Below are 17945 nucleotides of genomic sequence, written 5' to 3' on the forward strand. Positions count from 1 at the left end.
AATTAGTTTTAACTTCTAGTTTTTAGTTGTTAATAGCTTGTATATATCCTCCTTTGTACGTGATGTTGACGATTGTTATGTCACGTTTTTACACCAAACACCGTCAACGTACCTCGGAACAAACAAAAATGACCATTTCATAAGGATATCTTATTCAAACAACAAAGTTCCATTTGTATTTGAGTCTTACATGTGTAGGAAGCAAATATGGAAGGAGTGAGGCTAGGGAGGCCACCCATAGGGTCGGGTGACCCTAGGTGGGGTCGACCGACCCCACTGGTGGCCCCACCAACCCCCAATCCGGGTGCAAATCGAGGAAACATATTTTTAAGGGCTTCATACCTTTGAATGCATTATGTATTTTCTTCTGAACCAAAGATGTACATCTCACAAGGATCAATGCGCTGGGCCCACATGATCAACGTCTCGCACAACCATGTGAACCTACACGACATAAAACACCTCATGACATGGGACCAAGCTCTGTAACAAAGGTGGGAGGCCCATAGGTACGTGGGGAGGTCGGTCGACCCCGAGGATTCCTCCCCACCACCTTACTTTGGTCATGTTGGAGCTAGGTATCGGCTCCATCAATGCAAATCAGTATACCACGAACAGGAAATCAAAAGGGTAGCATATGGGACACAGGTTTATACTATTTCAGGTATAGAGTACCCTACGTTCAGTTGAGAATATATCTCTTATCTCGTATGCTCGAGTTTATATTACAAGGGGCGCTGATGACTAGTTGCCTATGCAATATAGCCTATGAGTATTGAAGGTACTGATTCGCGGTACCCTATTCCTCCTTATATAGTCCAAAGGGTAGGGTTACAAGGATCCCGATCGGTTTACATATATATTTCCTATTCCTCTGTTGAAAAGAGTGCTTCTATGTGGAACCTCGTCTCTGGTGCATTTTCCCATATTCAAACATTAATTCATATGTTATTAAAATGACGCCAACATCACTTTATGTCATTCTATAGTGGTAACATTATGCTACACCTTATGTTAATTATGCAAATATAGTTTCTACAGATGATAAATAGCTAATGAGGATAATTTTACAACATTCAAATTTATAAAATATAAACCCTTCATTCTTATATATTGGATCATAAATAGTTTGCTTATTTAGGAAAGCAAATAATATTTTTGACAATCATTACATTGACCAACTAACATGGCTCAATGACTGTGACATACATCGATGCGTCTTCAGCATTACTAGTGATTGTAAAACTTGTCAGCTCAATGAAAATGATACAAATTAATTACAACATGAAGCAGATGGAGATAGGATTGGCGAACACTTGTTTAGTGACCTCATCAAGGTCGTCGCCAAATGTAAACACATCCTTCTTTTTACCGTATATGAGTGTCAAGCATATTGTCATGTTGACAACTCGTCTTACCACTGCATGTAACGTACGAAGTTCTAAGAGTGCCTTATTTGTAGTTTTCCAAGCATCTTCCATCATCTGACTTATATTTGCAATGGCTACCTCGCTTGTAACATTATACTCAGCAATGTAGCACTGCACACAGTTTGGAGCATCCTGTTTCCTGTTACCATGCTGCAAACAACACATGTCCATATGAGTATCGTCATGTAAACATGGTTAAAAGGTGTAGGTAATTTTAAACTTTAGGCTCTACTTGTAATGCAGAGATGTCATTCATGTAACGAGTGAGCTCCCCACAGGCTTTCACAGCATCAGTGCAACCAATTGCCCAGTCCAGCGCTTCCTTATTCACTGTATCACCCATGCCAACCAGTAGAGCAACAACTGAGAATGGACTACCGGAGTCCATGAGAGAAACTTCTATTTTTTCTTTGAATGTTGGCATATAATTGTGATGGAACCATTCTGCGCCTTGAAGATAGAACTTTGATAATGTTTGAAACTGCACAGAAGAAAGAAACAAATCGAGTTCTGATAAAAATAACACAATAAAATACAGAGGATCCCCTTGCAATATTTCATTTGAAACATGAGATGTAAAATGAATTTCTAATATGTTTTCATAAGAGGAAAACCGACACCATCAAGTTCAACATTTTTTTTAAAAAAAATAAAAACTTCAAGAATTCACGTGATTTTGTGAATTATGTAAACATGATAAGATTCCAAAATTGGTGCAACCTATTATATTTGAATGTTTAAATTATCTTGCATTTCAGAGCTAGCAAAGACATGTACGTGTCATCTAACAAATCTATTCATAGGGTTCTGACTGATCACGTTTGTTCAGTGGCCTGTGCAAAAATGCATTCATATATCTAAGGAGCATGTACTTGCAAGAATTTTACATCTAGCTATATAAGGAACAAATTCTTAGTGTTACTCTGGCAAACTTGATTTTGCCGAAAATCATAAATGTGCAGATCTGATGGCTTTGAATAGAATAGTATTTCTCTTTGACCTTAGAAAACTTGAGCTGTGTATATAAGGAATATGCTAGAGGAGAGTATGGACAACCTTTGGTCCTTTAGCCTTCAAAATATGTGCAACAAACAAATATTTTTTCCCATTTGAGAACACATTTTGCATGTCACTAAACTGAATATTCTGTAAAAATGGGATTATTGAGATGGAAATAATCCAAAATTAAGACAACCTATTTCAATTTATTTGTGTTGCACTAATATTGTTCCTGAAAAATTCATAAACAAACATTGTTCCTGAAGAATAATTCTATTTGCATGTAACACAAAGATTTAGATCAATGATGTTTTATGTTAATTAACGTTTCAAGCTAGTTTCTATGCTATTTCAATGGAAATTTATTAAGATAATTACATTATGCATGAAACAAATGATTGTATCATAAACATATTATTTAATACCCCATGTATCAGAATGATAATCATATTTTGCATAGGGAAAGGTCAAACAAAAAGATTTTGAACCTTACTTTCTCTTACAATATATTGTATTTTGCTAAAAAAACAGTATCATTTCATATGCACTTTGAATACAAATCTATTGATGCAAGTTTATATAATAAATTTGTATATAATTTGACTAACTATTGGTTAAAGTTTGTAAAATTGGACTTTTCCCCATACAAAATGTGCTTATGATTATGGGACCGAGGGAGTACAAACTAATGGAAATGAAAAACCCATCTTCTGGTATATTTTGATGTGATACCGATTTTTTGGCATATGAAGCTTTGTACTTTTCATTAGGTTCCAACGCATCCTCAATCTCTTTAAAGCTGAATATTATCCTCAGGTAGAACTTCTTGAGATACTCGGGCAGAAGAGAAACATCGCTCTCATCCCATCTGCATTCACATGATTACTTAAATACACATTCTCATGTGGTTTATTCCTAGAAGAATCCAGAGAGCATAAAAAAATTATTTTGTCAAAATATTTATTCTGCAGGTATGGAAGTATTTTACTAAGTACGATTTACTAATTTCAAAAGCGGTTTTCTGCAATATATTGCTAACATTTTTGTGCAAAATTTGACATCCATTTTGAATATATTTTATTGAAAATTTTAAACTCATAAATTTACACTTTTGGAGATAGAGATATCTATGAAGTGTTTGAGTATAGAATTCCACAAATGCGAGCAAAGAAAATACAAAGTCATTCTTTTTATGTCTAAGATTTTTTTTGTGGTTCGATTTTTTAATCTAATCATTAGAAAAGTATAGACTAATATCATGTATAAAAACCTAATCACGCAATCATAGGAATATTAGGTTTAACTTTTCTATGACCGCACATCGTGGGGTTTATACTTGCATAACTAGTTGTTTTTATACTTTAGAAATGACACCTTTTATAGTCACAACTTTTACAAAGTCGGTTACCCACAAGGTTTCTATGCCCATCAATGAAGAAATCTACTACTACCAGTATCCGTTTTTATGTCAATTGCTACCAACATGGTTCTTTTGATTTTTACTCTTGCGTAAACTTGTTTTTTACACCTTAGCACTCCATGTAGAAGAACTAGTTGAATTCAATTCTCTCAGTAGAAGAGAACAACTACAAAATTTCTATGGCCGAGTGTGCTTTTTTATAATTGTGTACACTTCATAGAAACATGTCCCTAAAACTGTAAAATGAATTCCCCAGAGATAAGTATTGAGTTCAATCTTCATATGGTTCTAGTGGTATATACCTCATTGGAATTCTACAGTTGGTATCAATCTTCAAATTGGTATCAATTCGTGTCTTTCAATTGGTATCCTTTTATATATTTTCTTTATGCATTTTATAGATTAAACTCTCTTTTTTATTTATTTGCCAGGTTATGCAGATGCTTTGCTTTCCATCATATGTATGCATACACTTAGGGAGAGCTTTGCCTATGTAATGTGAGAGTCAAGTATTGTGATCTATTCCACTCTAATCCAAATGATCACAATATTTAACCTCATTTATGCTACTAATGTCTTCTGTTTTGGTGTTTGATTCTGTGAAATTTTTGCATTTTGATCATTTTTAAAAACTTTTTTTTACAAATAAACACCTGACCAAATCTTTTCTAAAAATAGACCAAAACTCGGCGTCATAGGAAGAAACGCCGAGATACGCCGCTCGGCGTTGTGCCACATCAGCAAAGACCCTAGTCGCCTTAGACATGCAGGATATGGGCCCCACAGAGCTCGGCGTCTCTTCAGCTAACGCCGTGCCTCGTATGCTAGGCGCGGGTCGACTCAACGCCGAGGGAAGGGATAGCCTGTACTCTGCCTCTTCTCCGCCATCTCTCCACTCCACCTCTACCCTCTCTCCTTCCTCTCTCTCTCTCTCTCCCTCTCTCTCCCAATGCTGCGGCACAGCCGCACACCGGCGCGGGCACGGGCGCGGGGCTAGGTCGCCCACGGCGCGAGTGGGGCTCGGCGGTGGTGCGAGCGTGGCCTGGCCCCGGGCGCGCACGCAACCGCTGCGGGCGCGGGCCGCGCCAGCCGGATGCCGCCGCCACCAGGTACGCTCTCTCTCTTGCTGCCCGATATAGGTTTGCCTGCTCGTTCTTCCTTGCTGGCGGAGGCTCACACCGGCGGATCTGGCGGATCCGATGCCTCCATAGCCGGATCTGTCCCTCCTCCCGTCGGATCTGTGCAGGCACCAAGCAGGAAGCCGCTGGAGGTCGGCTGTTAAGAGTCGCAGGAGGGGTTCACTACGTACGAGGATGAGGTCAACAAGTTCAGCATTCAAGTTCCACAAGTTACGCAATTCTTCCCCTTTGATCAGTCGTAGGAGCACCTTTAATTTCCCTGTATCCATTGCAAAAGAACGTCGAAATCAGTCCATCAGTTGGCACAATTTGATGGCAATGGCAACTGACTATAGCTCTGTGCGTGTGCACAGGCTGGCTGGTCGGCGCCGGCGTGGCCAGCGGCATCAAGTCCGTCACGGCGTTTTACCTGGAACTGTATCTAGCATTTGTTATCCTATCTGAATTTTGAATTCTGCAGCTACTGTGAACTTGATCCTATCTTCAGTTAGAGCAAGCTATTTTTCTGAATGTGTGCACTGCTGTTTTTGAAACAGAGAGACTGAGCAGTAGACTGCTCCCCTTCTAGCGTTTTTTCTGAAACTTATGACTATGGCACTGGTTATTTATGCATTCCATTGGACATCAATGATTCATTCCTGATTTGTTGCCTGTAGATGTAAAATAACAATCATACTAATAGCCATTATTTTAATATTTGTCTGATCTTTTCATGTTTAAATTGTGGAATTTTTGTTCCTTTTTTCTTTGAGAAGGGATATTTTAATATTTGTTGCCTGCTACTGTGCTTCAGAGTGCAGAATAGCAGAATGCAAATCAGCCCCCACTCTAGACTCCTAGACATGGCCCTGCCATTGGCTGCAATTTCTTAAAACATAGAGCTAAGATCGAGTTCGTTGCTTGCCTATGGATTGTGCCTATGGATTGCTGAATCAAGTCAGTTGCAGTGTAGGCCATCTATAAAAACATAGAGCTTTCTAACTGTCATATTGTTTATTCAGAAATTGATTTTAGAAGGTAAGCATTTTTCTCTCATTTGCATTCAAAAAAAAAAAATTCTCTCACAGGTTTTGCTATTCAATGTGTGTTAGTGCTTGTAATGTGTGTTATGCTTCTGTTGTAAATTAGCACATGTGAAGTAAGGCTTGTGTTAGTGTTGTCAGTGATTAGCTTGTTTAACCATGCATCTGTCACTAGCTTGGTGGTTGTTGGCATGATCATGCACCGTAGGACTGCCTGTATTAGAAAAGTGAGCCGTATGAATCAGATCTCTCCCTTTTTACTTAAATCAACAGTTGCCTGTTTTTGTCTTCCTATGTTTGAGGAAACAGAGTATTATTAGTATGGTTGCACTCATAGGATGCTGCATTTTGTACTTCATAGACAGAATTGAAATCAAATGGCACATCAAATCTACTGAGTACAGTGAAATCAAATGGTGTCATCAACCTCTAGAGCTCGAACCTTGACCACCCAAGAGGAAGACCAGGAAGAGGATGACGAACAAGGAGGAGAAGGCCATGAATAGGAGGACCAAGGAGAGGAAGGCGAAGAACAAGAAGATGATGCCGACTGTGATGAGATAAATACGTCTCAGCTATCTAGGATGTAACTATGCTCGTGTGTATGGTCTTGTGGACTTGATGTAGTGGACGACACTTAATTATGTGATGTATTTGCTATCTAGGCTGCTGTATGGTCTTCCTCTTAGGCTGGACGTTTTATATTGCTCTTGGGAATGTTGCTATGTAGGCTGCAGTATGGACTTAATGTATCTTGGTCTGTCATTTAAATATGTTGACTATGTTGACTGTTATGTTGGATGGCCTGCAAAAAAAAAAAAAAAAAAAAAAACTCGGCGCTAATTAATGGGAAGCTGAGCCTCAGATGTCGGTGTAATACAAAATAACGCCGAGCCTTGGTAGTGCTAAGTGCCCAGGCAAGTGCGGCTAAGTGCCCAGACCTCGGCGTTGGGTTGAAGCACGCCAAGGTGTGAAACATGGCGTGAACTGGCTGCACGTCGAGGTCTGTGGGACTGAGCACCACGTTGGATCCTGTGTGGCAAAGGCGACCGGTGTCTACGCTGATGTGGCAAAGGTGACCGGCGTGCCTTTCTAATACGCTGAATTTTGGTCTATTTCTAGAAAATGTTTCGCTAGGGGTCTATTTGTAGAAAAAGTTTTGAAAAAGGATCAAAATGCAAAATTTTCACTTTGATTCCAAAGGGTGAGAATTTGTGGACCAAAGCAAGCCCAACAGATAATAATTACTAAAATCACCAAATCAAAACTTTTCATATTTTGTTGTGATTACAAGTTATTGCGAGGAGATTTGGTTCTAGAAAGGGAGGAGTGGATTTTTGAGTTAGGGGAGGCTTAACTCGATAATGCCACATATAGGGAAAAATAACAAGTGGTAGGAGCAAAATGAGTTTTTTTTCATTTGGTATCATGCATATTCTAGTTAGCATAATATGATCTTGCTATTGCATTGCATCCAATAGATAGGTTTCAATTTGCTATGTATTGTTTGCTTGCTTTGGTTGTGTTGTCATGAATCACCAAAAAGAGGGAGATTATAAGAAAATTGCCAACAAGCTAGGGCCATTTATAATTTTGATGATTATGATGAGAACATGATCAACTGAACTTGTAGAGAGTTGATTTTGGCAACATGCATTTTATAGTTTACTCCAAATGGATGCATGGTTGGACTTGGACCAAAGGTGACATAATTAAATCTCAAGTGATGAACTCCTCAAGCAAAAACATGCATGGAGCATCGTTGAAGACCTTAGAAGACTTTCATGAAGTCCAACGCATCAAGAAGATGAAGCCTACATGAAAAGACATGAAGAACGGAGCTCACTGCCGGCTCATTGCAGTCACCAGAACTCTCCGGTGTGATTGAGGGAAGAGCACCAGAAGGTAAGGTGAAGGAGTCCGAGGCAAAGCAACAGAATGTGGACTAGAACCCTCGGGTGGGCACCAAACATCAAGCATCAAAGCTTCAGTCCAAAGGGGTCTGCGTATGCACAGTAGAGATGTTGGGGCTATATATACCCTCAACCGGCCATGTGGGTGTTGTTGGAGCTAACGATCATTTGTAGAGAGTTGAGGCTCATCTCTAGTGCTCTAGCCACAAAAAATACTTAAGGAAATATTAGGTGACTAGCATAGTGCTTTGGGAGGGCTAGTTAGATCACTATATTGGTGCTCTACTCTAGGCTTAGGTTTAGTATTTAGTATGGTTTGCATACCTCTAGCCAATTGGTGCTTGTGTGCACCGTTGTTGTACACTAGAGGTTTGAAATCTTGCGACATCAGACCCACATCATTTGTGGGGTTGCTTCCTGCTTGTACTAGAGCGAACGAGGCCCACGACACTTGAGTAGGAAGCTTGATAGTTAAGACAATGGGAAGGTGTTTGCGAGAAGGCCACATAGAAACCCACTAGCTTCCGCATGGGGAAGGCCCATGGGCTCCACAGAGTCACCCGACTAGGAAACTTGGCTCTTGCAAGAGGCTCCAACAAAGATTAGGGGGGAGCTTTGGCTTCTCAATACCTCGGAAAAAATCGGTTGTCGTCAGGGAGTTTGCATTCTCTACCACATTTACTTTTCACACCTATTTGCATTCCTTTGGTTGTGTGCTTTACCTTCCTAGTCTATGATTAGTTGGTAGCATTGGAATTATTTTGCAGTAGAGATAGCAACACTTAGAAAACCTAATTGCTCATTCATATGGATTTCTTGCATAGGTTTTGATAAGTAGGTTTTAAGCATGAACCTTATTTTCCTCTCGTGTGGTTGAAAGTGCATATAATCCTATTGTGGATTTTGGTGAATTAATGACAATACAAATAAAGGATCAATGAGATTTATGGAGTATTTCAGTGACTAATGATTGTGATCCACAGAGGTTGTTTCAAAACAGTGATATAGCCAGACTAGTCATACCTTTCTATTGCTTCATTGAAATTTTGGCTCTCCTCCAAGGTAGCACGGACATCATAAGTGTCATCCATCATGGTTACTAGGGCTGACAACTTGGTAAGGGTTATCCTTGCACAGCTGTATTCCTTTTCATAGCACATTGTATGAGCCCACAAGTATAACTAAACAGTACGATCCCGAGCATAGCTTAGCGCCACTTCAGCATAAAGATCTTGCCACCACCTGAAATTAAGGTTTTCTACTGTGAAGTGGGTGTTATATATACACGAATGAAGGCACCAAGCAGTGGTAGGACAACATAAAGGGGTGGCCTGTTTGCCACAAAGCACTACTGCGGTTTTGCCATAGAATACACTGTTAAACAAAGGTCATTATTTCAACAGCACAGTGCCCAACATTTTTCTAGCTAATTTTCATTTTGCTCCCTTGGTAAATTTTGTAAAACATGAACATCCTCTTGGCATCTATAGCAATGCCCAGGGCCAAAGCTACATATGTAACTGTAGGTGCAGTTGCACACCCTGTAAAATGCAAAATTGGTGATCGATAAGGTATATATTTTGACTGTATATACGCATTCAATGGCCTAAGTTCATGCAACCTTAAGACATGTGTACCCCCTCTAGTTTGCATGCGAACCTTTATTGTGCGTGCTCTTTCCATTAACCAGAAATAAACATTTTGTCTTATTAGAAGTCTAGGAAGAAGTGGCATACTCAGATACGGCCTTTAGCTCTTTTAAGTGTAGACTTTGCAAAATGTTGAAGTCAATCTTCGCAAGCTCCAAAATGGTAGGGTTGCATGCTGGTTCATGTTCATACTCTGACATATAATGCAGTGCCTCTATCCTCCTAACTGTCCTTGGCAATGGCAAGTGAAGAGCACGGTTAACTTGCTCAGCTAATGGATATTCAAGATGATGTCTCAATGATTCAAGATGTAGCCTTGCAAAACCGATAGCTTCATCAAGTATGAGTTCATCATGAGTTAAGAGATGAGCAGCATTGTATAGACTTAGGAGTCCCTTTGGCTCATTAATTATATCCAGGTTGAACCTTCCATTTGTATCTTTAAACCTGTTGAAATCATCTGCAAGACATAACTATATCAATTGATTCGTTTGACATTTCCTAATAACTTTAAAAAGCAAATAATGTTTGTCCTGCTCATATTGTAGAAATGCTTCTCCTTTAATCAAAGAGACTCACTGTGATGAATTAGAAACGTAGTATTCATCGCTACTACATAATCCATTTTCAGTAACGGTCAAAACAAATTTTCAGCCTCGGCTATTACAATGGTTGCTAGGCATGTGTCTAGAAATCTATGTATTTTCAGACGGGGTATAACCACCCCTAGAAATGTATTTCCAGAGGTGATTGGTTATGTCACTCGCCTCTACACTACTACAAAAATGATTTTTGTCAATGGTATAATCACCACCTGTTCTATTCAGACTGTTGGTGATAAATGTCACTGCTAGTTTATAATAGAGTCGTCCATAGTGGAAATCGTTTTGTTTTTCACCACCAATGGGAACCATGAGAACCTGTAGTAAAAGGCGTGTTCGATCCCACATGGCACAGAGTATATAAACAGAGGTGAGGAATGTAAGCCCTAAGCCCACCCACCTAGTTGGCCGCCCCTTCACTCTCCTGTCTCTCAATCTCTACCTGATCGCGGTCTCTTCACTCTCCTTCCCCACCGAGCCACCGCCCTTCTGTATCTGTCCACACATAGGTGCCGCCACAGTTCCCTTTCCCATCGGTCTCCATTCTCTCTCAACATGACGATGACACATCCTGCCCCCTTTCCAAGTCCTGTCTAGATCCCGCCACCTCTCCACGGCGACCACCTCCCCACGGTAGTGCTACAGCACACCGGCAGTGACACCTTTGTCCAGCCCCTTCCAGTAGGGCGCTCTCTTCCATGGCAGCGGGCTTGGGTGGCGCCAACATGTTAAGGTCGAGTAGTGCCATCTCTCCCTCAGCAGTAGCATGTAGCCTGTAGCGGCTTCCAAGGGAGGATGCACCTCATGGAGCTCGGACAGCACCGGCTCTCCCTTAGCTGTGGTGGTTTTCAAGGGCAGCAGTGTGCAGATGGCATGCGGGAAGAAGGTGGCAGCAATGCAGGAGGCTGGTTGTCAGATAATTTTTTTAATAAAATATCATTGCCGGTTTGCAATCAGTGGTGACGAATATGATTTTACGATCCACCTTCACCAGAGCCTTGCAAAACTGGCACTCAAGCTGGGTTTCATCCCGGCGGTCATAGTGTTTGTGTAGTAGTGCCATAAATGAATTACAAGGGATGATTGACAATGTGGTTCGCTCCTAAAGAATGTGATTTGAGAAAACAAAAATAATAGAAAGACTGTCATACTACTACGACCTACCACTCTGCCATGTGTCCCATCGTGCCGCGTGCAGCCGTGCGAGATGAAAGTCCCATGCACAACTTTGAGAAAGAATTTCAGTAGGGGGTCAGGGCCGGGTCTTGAGTCTTGACCCCTCCTGTTCTCTAAAAAAAACAACTTTGAGAAAGAAGCAAGGAATCCACTTTTGGATTCCTGCCATCGGGTTGCTCAGCTGTGTAGCCGTGCTCGCACCACTAATAGTGGCCACTGCACTACCGGAAAGAGGTCCGCATGGTGGCCACCATGTCGCCAGCCCTAGCTACCTGGTTGTGGGTCATCGTGCCAATGCCGGTGGTGCCACACAGGTGGCATGTTGTGGCTGTGCTGCTCACGCCACCAGTTCTAGCCATGCAGCTGTGCTCGCGCCGCCATGCAGCTGTGCTCGCGCCTATGCACGCAGGCTTCGCCATGCAGCTGTGCTCGCGCCGCCAGCAGCACTATTTTCACTTGCGTTGTGGCCACCACTTCACTTCTGTGTGTACAAGCTCCCGTGCATGCATGTAGCACGTGAGAAGAGATAAAGGAGAGAGATGAGATACATGTGTCAAATCAATTTAGGAATATGATAAAGTTCTAGAGGCTGGCTATTGAGACCACCCACCTATATAAATCAATTTCTAGTGGCGGTTTATTATATTAGCTAGGGCCGTGTGAAAGCGTTTCTAGAGGTGTTTTTTATAGAGTCATATCTAGAAAAAAAAGTGGCGAGTCTTAAAGTCATTCATATGCTGTAGTCATGTAGTGTATTATATACAAACCTGGAGACACCCAAAGACCATGCTCTCTAAGCAGACGAAATCGTAGAGAAACCTCATGTAGACTAGAGCTATTGAATTCCTCATGTTGGATGTCGCGTAGTGTATCAGCAATTTGATCCTCAAAATGATGCCCAATACCCAAATGTTCAACAGTGTCCACTAGGTTCATTTTCTCAACCATATCTTTGGAAGCCTAAAAGAACTGACTCACCCTGTTCTTCAGTGCATTAACTCGATCGTTCAGCCATTTTTCTGGCATCTAGAGTCATACAAGCACACATTATACAACACTCACTGTCATTTATGTAAAAGTTATGTGCGAAGTAATATACATATAATCTACAATCTTATAATTCTTGGTTATACTCTTTTCGTTCAGGAAGATAAGGGCACACAATTTAAGATGGTTTGACTGTTTGTTTGTATATATACTCTTTCCGCTCTGGAACATATACGTCATCTTGATCCAAGATGTAGTCCTGGTTGGTCCAGTAAAAATAATCTTGCTATAAACACATGTAATGGCAGCCATGATGAGTTCAGTATACGGATGCGACACACCATAACTATTGGCTATATGTCATCATCATCGCCATCACATTTTAATCCTCTCCAATCCAACTCAACCTCACCAAACTGAAGCGATGTATTATTACACCGAGAAAAAGTAGTAGTAATAAAGTTTACAAAAAAAAAAGGATATTATAAAGTGAGAAACTCAAAATCATCGTGTATGTAGTACTCAACTGCAAGACACAACAAAACAAAAATCCTGTAATTTAGCATGTAAAAGTGATAACATGCCTGCAATGGTTGTGGCTGGTAATTGATAAAGAAGTTACTCCATATCGTCGGTTCAAAATCTGGTGATATCATCTGTAGAAAAATAAAGTTAATAGATTCCATACATATTTGTGGCAAAAACTTTGTAATCTTTTAGTCTTCTACGCAAAACACGACCATGCACAATGTGACAACCCCATGAATCATGTCTTATTGAGAGTGTCCATAACCCTACACTTTAAAGGGAACCAACACTCAAATTTATTAATAATCATTAAAATTCAAAAGCAAGGTCAGTGGCTCCGATTTTGTATATGACTTGGTTAAAAGAAAAAAGAAACATAATTGCTATACCACAACTGAGTGTTTTGGAGCAACCCAACACTCGATATCTTGCACCCTGTGATTAGCATGGTTAGGGTTTGGGGTTGAGTGCCCTTTCCTCTCCAACTCCGGCGGGTTTAGATAAAAAAACTCGGGAGGAAGGCTGGACCGGCGGTGGTGGTGGCTGCGGGGGCGGCAGGGGGCAAGGTGGCGGTGGTGCCGCTGGCCGGGCGGTGGAGGAAGGCAATTGGGCAGGGGACAGGGTGGGGATGTCACGGTGATAGCTCAGCGATGCCTGGTTAGCGTGGCAGCGATGGGCGGTGGTAGATCCGGCGACTGGGAGCCACCAGAGATGGAGGAGGAGGGCGGGGTGAGGGCATCACAGTGATAGCCTAGCGAAGCCAGGTTAGTGTGGTAGGGGTGGGCAGCGGCCGATCCGACGGCGGGGAGCCACCAGATCGAGATGGAGGAGGAGGAGGTTGGGGCGGGGGTGTCACGGTGATAGGCAGCGATGGGCGGCGGTAGGGAGCCGCCAGAGATGGAGGAGGAGGGTGGGGCGGGGGCATGGGCACACGTCCAAAAAAATCGAGTGCTAGGTCCTTGTGAAACGCACCAATATAGTATAGACAGATTCAAAAGAAAGGGCGATATTTTAGGACCTTTACCACTGCTCATTTTTAGCCAACAGAAATGGTGATCTTTGTGACCCTTAACCACTCTTTTTTTTACCCCAAGGAAACCTGAAAACTACATAAAAATTGTTATAACTCCATTGTATTTATTGAATTAATTAGGTTTTCACATATTTTCTATAAAACTGATAAAAGTGAGAGTAATTTGACTAGGAACAAAAGTGAAAAATATTTAATCCATCTGTTCCACACTACGTATCTACACAAAATAGCACTAAACAGAAACATGGAAACTACATTAATATTTTTTCCCTTTTAAAAAACATAGAACAACTATTATGAAAGAGGGAATATATTTTAGAGAGGAGCTAGGTAGTAGCTCCGAAGTCACGTGAGAGAGCATGCATGCACGATAAGAGTGACGTGAATATTACAGTAATGCCAAGCAATAGTTGCTGAAGAAGGCTCACCGGTGTTCTTACACTAGCTATTGGCAACTCTTCCATCGCCTGACTTAATTTGGACACGGTTTGCTGTCCTCGTCTCTGATGGCCTTCTTAATCAGTTCTTCGCCGTGGACTATGAGGTGTCAGTAAATAATTTAGCCTTGATTACTCTGAGGTGTGTGTGTGTGTGTGTGTGTGTGTGTGTGTGTGTATACGTGTTGTATGGTGTATATCGCGATGTTGAGCCGCTGTCACGCCAGGCGCGTGTGGCTTATTTTACTGGCCTCGTGCCACCATGAGATGTGACGGGATAGCTCCGATCCGCCCATGTGGCCATGTCACAGCTCACACCTCACACGTGATAGGTCACATTGCAGACATCACAGTACTTCCTGTCTAGTCTAGTGCCCAGGCTGCACAGCACTCATGAGAGCAATCATAGATAAAGCTTGGCGCCGATTCCCATTCTGCTCTCGCTTCTTCTCCAATTGAACTTTTAGATCAGGATCAAAGGTCCTGGTGTAGACGCCGCACAAATGGCAAACAATGCGCCAACCTGCCATGCATTCTCTTGGCTGTGGCTGCTACTGCTCCTAGGGCTGTGGTGCCTCGTCCTCTACTGTCCGATGATGTCGTCGGCGCTCGTCGTCAGGGAACTGCCGGGATTCGACGGCCCCCTTCCCTTCTTCCTGGAAACCGGGTAACGGTGGTTCAGCTGGTTTTTTGCGTGATTGCAGGAAATGAATTGATGTAAGCTTCAGCATAGCATTTGCATGCCGCAGGTATGTGGAGGTGGACGAGAGCAATGGTGTGCAGCTCTTCTACTACTTCGTTCAATCGGAGAGGGATCCTGCTAGAGACCCGCTGCTGCTGTGGCTGGAAGGTGGGCCCGGCTGCTCGGGGCTCTCGGGCCTTGTCAACGAGATTGGTAACCTTTTTTAAACAAAGCTTTTTTTTTCTCAGTGCCTGTTTAGTTGCACTTCATTTTGCAAAAAAATTCAAGATTCTCCGTCACATCGAATTTTTGGACACATGCATGAAGTATTAAATATAAATAAAAAATAAAACTAATTACACAGTTTAGACGAAATTCACGAGACGAATCTTTTAAGCCTAATTAGATTATGATTGGACACTAATTGCCAAATAACAACAAAGTGCTACAGTACCATTTCCCAAAAATTTTGGCCAACTAAACAAGGCCTTAGATCGGATCACTTTTTAAACAAGTTAACATCAGTAGAAAACCTAATGACATCGGATCACTTTTTAAACAAGTTAACATCAGTAGAAAACCTAATGACATCTCTAAAGCTCTGGAAGTATATATACTCTACTAGTACGTTGATGAGCTTATGTTACGACCCTGTCCACCGCTGATCCCAATCAAGATGAAGGGCTGCTAGCCCCAAAGCTTTTGGTGACCGGCGCGTACGGGCAATACACGGAATCACACCATCCCGTTAAACCTAGCGATGTGTACTAAGACAAATGTGCACTCAAAAGCGGCGAGCCTAGATCGACTATAGCCCTGTTTGTTTCCGTGTTTGAGAGCGTCTGCGACCGGCAGAAGCTGATAATCCCACCGAACGGGTTGCGATGGCGGGGTTAACGCCAATGCGAGTTCACGGTGAAGGCTCACCCGCAACGGTGCGTGAAAACGTAAGCCCTGCTCCGCGATTTGGAAAACACCCAGTTGCGTTCCCTGCTTGCCTGTCCCTCCTCCCCTGCGCTCGCCCCCTTCTCCTTCTTTTGCGGGTGCCGCACCGCCGCTCCATCCACGCTGCTGCCTCCCTCCACCTTCAGTGCCTCCCTCTGGTCTGGTCACCGCCTCCCCTGGGCCAGATCCGCTGGCGGCGGGTAGATCTGGCCTCCCGCTGGCAGCCTCCATGACCGCACCCCTCCCACCGCCAGCTCCCTCCCTCATCGCAAGGCTCCTAGACAACGGATCTCTAGACGCTCCCGTCGGCCGCTGGTCGCCAGCAAGGCTCCAGGTTGCGGCGCCACCCCCTTCGTCCGCTCGAGCCGCTCGGCGGCGCCACCCCTCCGCTCTGTGTGAACCACCGGCGGTTCGCATCTGCACACGTCCCTTCCTTGCGCGAGTGCTGGCGCGCCCCTCCCCTCGGCAAGATAATCATGATTGAAATAATCTAGGTTGCCAAACACTCTGAGATAGATTCTTACAAAAGCCTGCTTTTTATATAAGTTTGCTTATCAAATGAGCGAGATTCAGATAAGGTGAAACAAACCGAGCCTATGAGTGAAGCTTTGAAAAGTGAAAAAGACAACAATAGTTTCGCAACTCTACATTACCACTGTTTTTTTTAGAGTTACACAGTATAACAAAAACGTCCACAACATGTACGCACACTCACCATATGAACACACGTACGCAAACTTTTTTTTATGAGCATCTTTGAAGGACGGCAGGCGTCTCGCCGGCAGATCTGCTACCAGCCTCCTACGCTATCTAACGGGCCCATAGCAAATAAAGCACCATTACTGCCCGTATATGCCCAGAGCAAGTGGACCAATCGGGCTAGGCCCCGAAAATTTTGGTGCCCCATCCGACTCGATTTTCACGTGGAGAGCTTCCTTCTTTGATGGCCTATCCTGGAGAAGACGGAACGGAACATCAGAGCACCCATCCGACATAAAGACGAGTAGACGAACCGACGAGTGACGATTAGGGCCGGCCGAGCGATCCATCATTAGTCGAGGAGCTGACAGTCAGTAGTGATCCGCCGTTATTGTCCGCGTCTGCTTTCGGCGATCCGGCCGGAAGCGGCACTGCAGCAGAGTGCTGGTTGTATTGCAAACCTGCGTGCCTGACTGGCTGACTGCCTGCTCGTCGCTCTCGTGTCTCGGAGCAAGTCATCAACAATTTAGCAGGTTGCAGTGCTCCACGCAGGCAGGAAGCCACGCACGGCACTTTGCAGTTGCAGACTTACATTCTTGCAGTTGTAGGTAGCCAGGGTACGTGAACATTCAGTATGCAAATTGTAGCATTTAACATTTAGTTTTATTTTGTTTGTGATTTATAAACAAAGAGGTCTATTTTTACTTCTAATGTTGTTTTAGGGAAAATTAAATATGAAGATATAATGAAGATTTTATTTCGAATATAAGAAGAATGATGCTTTTTAGTACCCCTGTCCCTGAATAAATAGATTTCTAGGGTTGTCTTAAGTCAAACTTTTTAAACTTTAACCGAATTTTTAGAATAAAACATTAAGATTTATGGTATAAAATTAATATCATTAGATTTACCATATGATATATTTTCATAAAATACTTATTTTATATCATAGATGTTGTTACTATTTTCTATAAAGTTAGTCAAATTTAAAAAAGTTTGACTAACACGAATTCTAGGAATTGATTTATTTGGGAACAGAGGAAGTATAAGTTAAGAAGATTTATGTAAGATTCACCCATAACTCCTTTAGCATGAATGCCTATTGTAGTTTTTAATATTGCAAAAGAAAAATGTTATAATGTGAAATTCGAATAAACTTTGGTTATTTATATTTTTTTGTCCAATTTTGTATTGGCACTAGGGCCCAAAATTCTCGGATATGGCGAGGATTGGGAACACTTTGTAGTGTCATGAAATAGTCCTATGTGTTTGGGAACGCACACG

The 17945-nt window shown here is 42.3% G+C and overlaps 1 protein-coding gene, 1 long non-coding RNA gene and 1 pseudogene across 5 annotated transcripts in view; 2 read left to right on the top strand and 1 right to left on the bottom strand.

Moving 5' to 3' along the window:
- Positions 1–1277: 1277 nt before the first annotated feature.
- Positions 1278–14362, bottom strand: LOC136480079 (tau-cadinol synthase-like; annotated as a pseudogene).
- Positions 4695–6783, top strand: LOC136482143 (uncharacterized). Its single transcript, XR_010764982.1, has 2 exons — positions 4695–4958; positions 5061–6783. It is a non-coding gene; the product is annotated as an uncharacterized lncRNA (long non-coding RNA).
- Positions 14363–14719: 357 nt separating the features above from the next.
- The window catches only part of LOC136483796 (serine carboxypeptidase-like 3), a 37322-nt gene continuing 34096 nt past the window's right edge, over positions 14720–17945 (top strand). For all 4 annotated transcript variants that reach the window (XM_066480959.1, XM_066480962.1, XM_066480961.1 and 1 more), the window contains exons 1-2: positions 14720–15002; positions 15085–15230. In XM_066480959.1, coding sequence (XP_066337056.1) covers positions 14839–15002; positions 15085–15230 — 310 coding nt within the window. In that variant the 5' untranslated portion in view covers positions 14720–14838. The remainder of the gene's footprint in view (positions 15003–15084; positions 15231–17945) is intronic.

The sequence above is a fragment of the Miscanthus floridulus genome, chromosome 9, assembly GCF_019320115.1.
Source record: "Miscanthus floridulus cultivar M001 chromosome 9, ASM1932011v1, whole genome shotgun sequence".
Taxonomy (NCBI): domain Eukaryota; kingdom Viridiplantae; phylum Streptophyta; class Magnoliopsida; order Poales; family Poaceae; genus Miscanthus; species Miscanthus floridulus.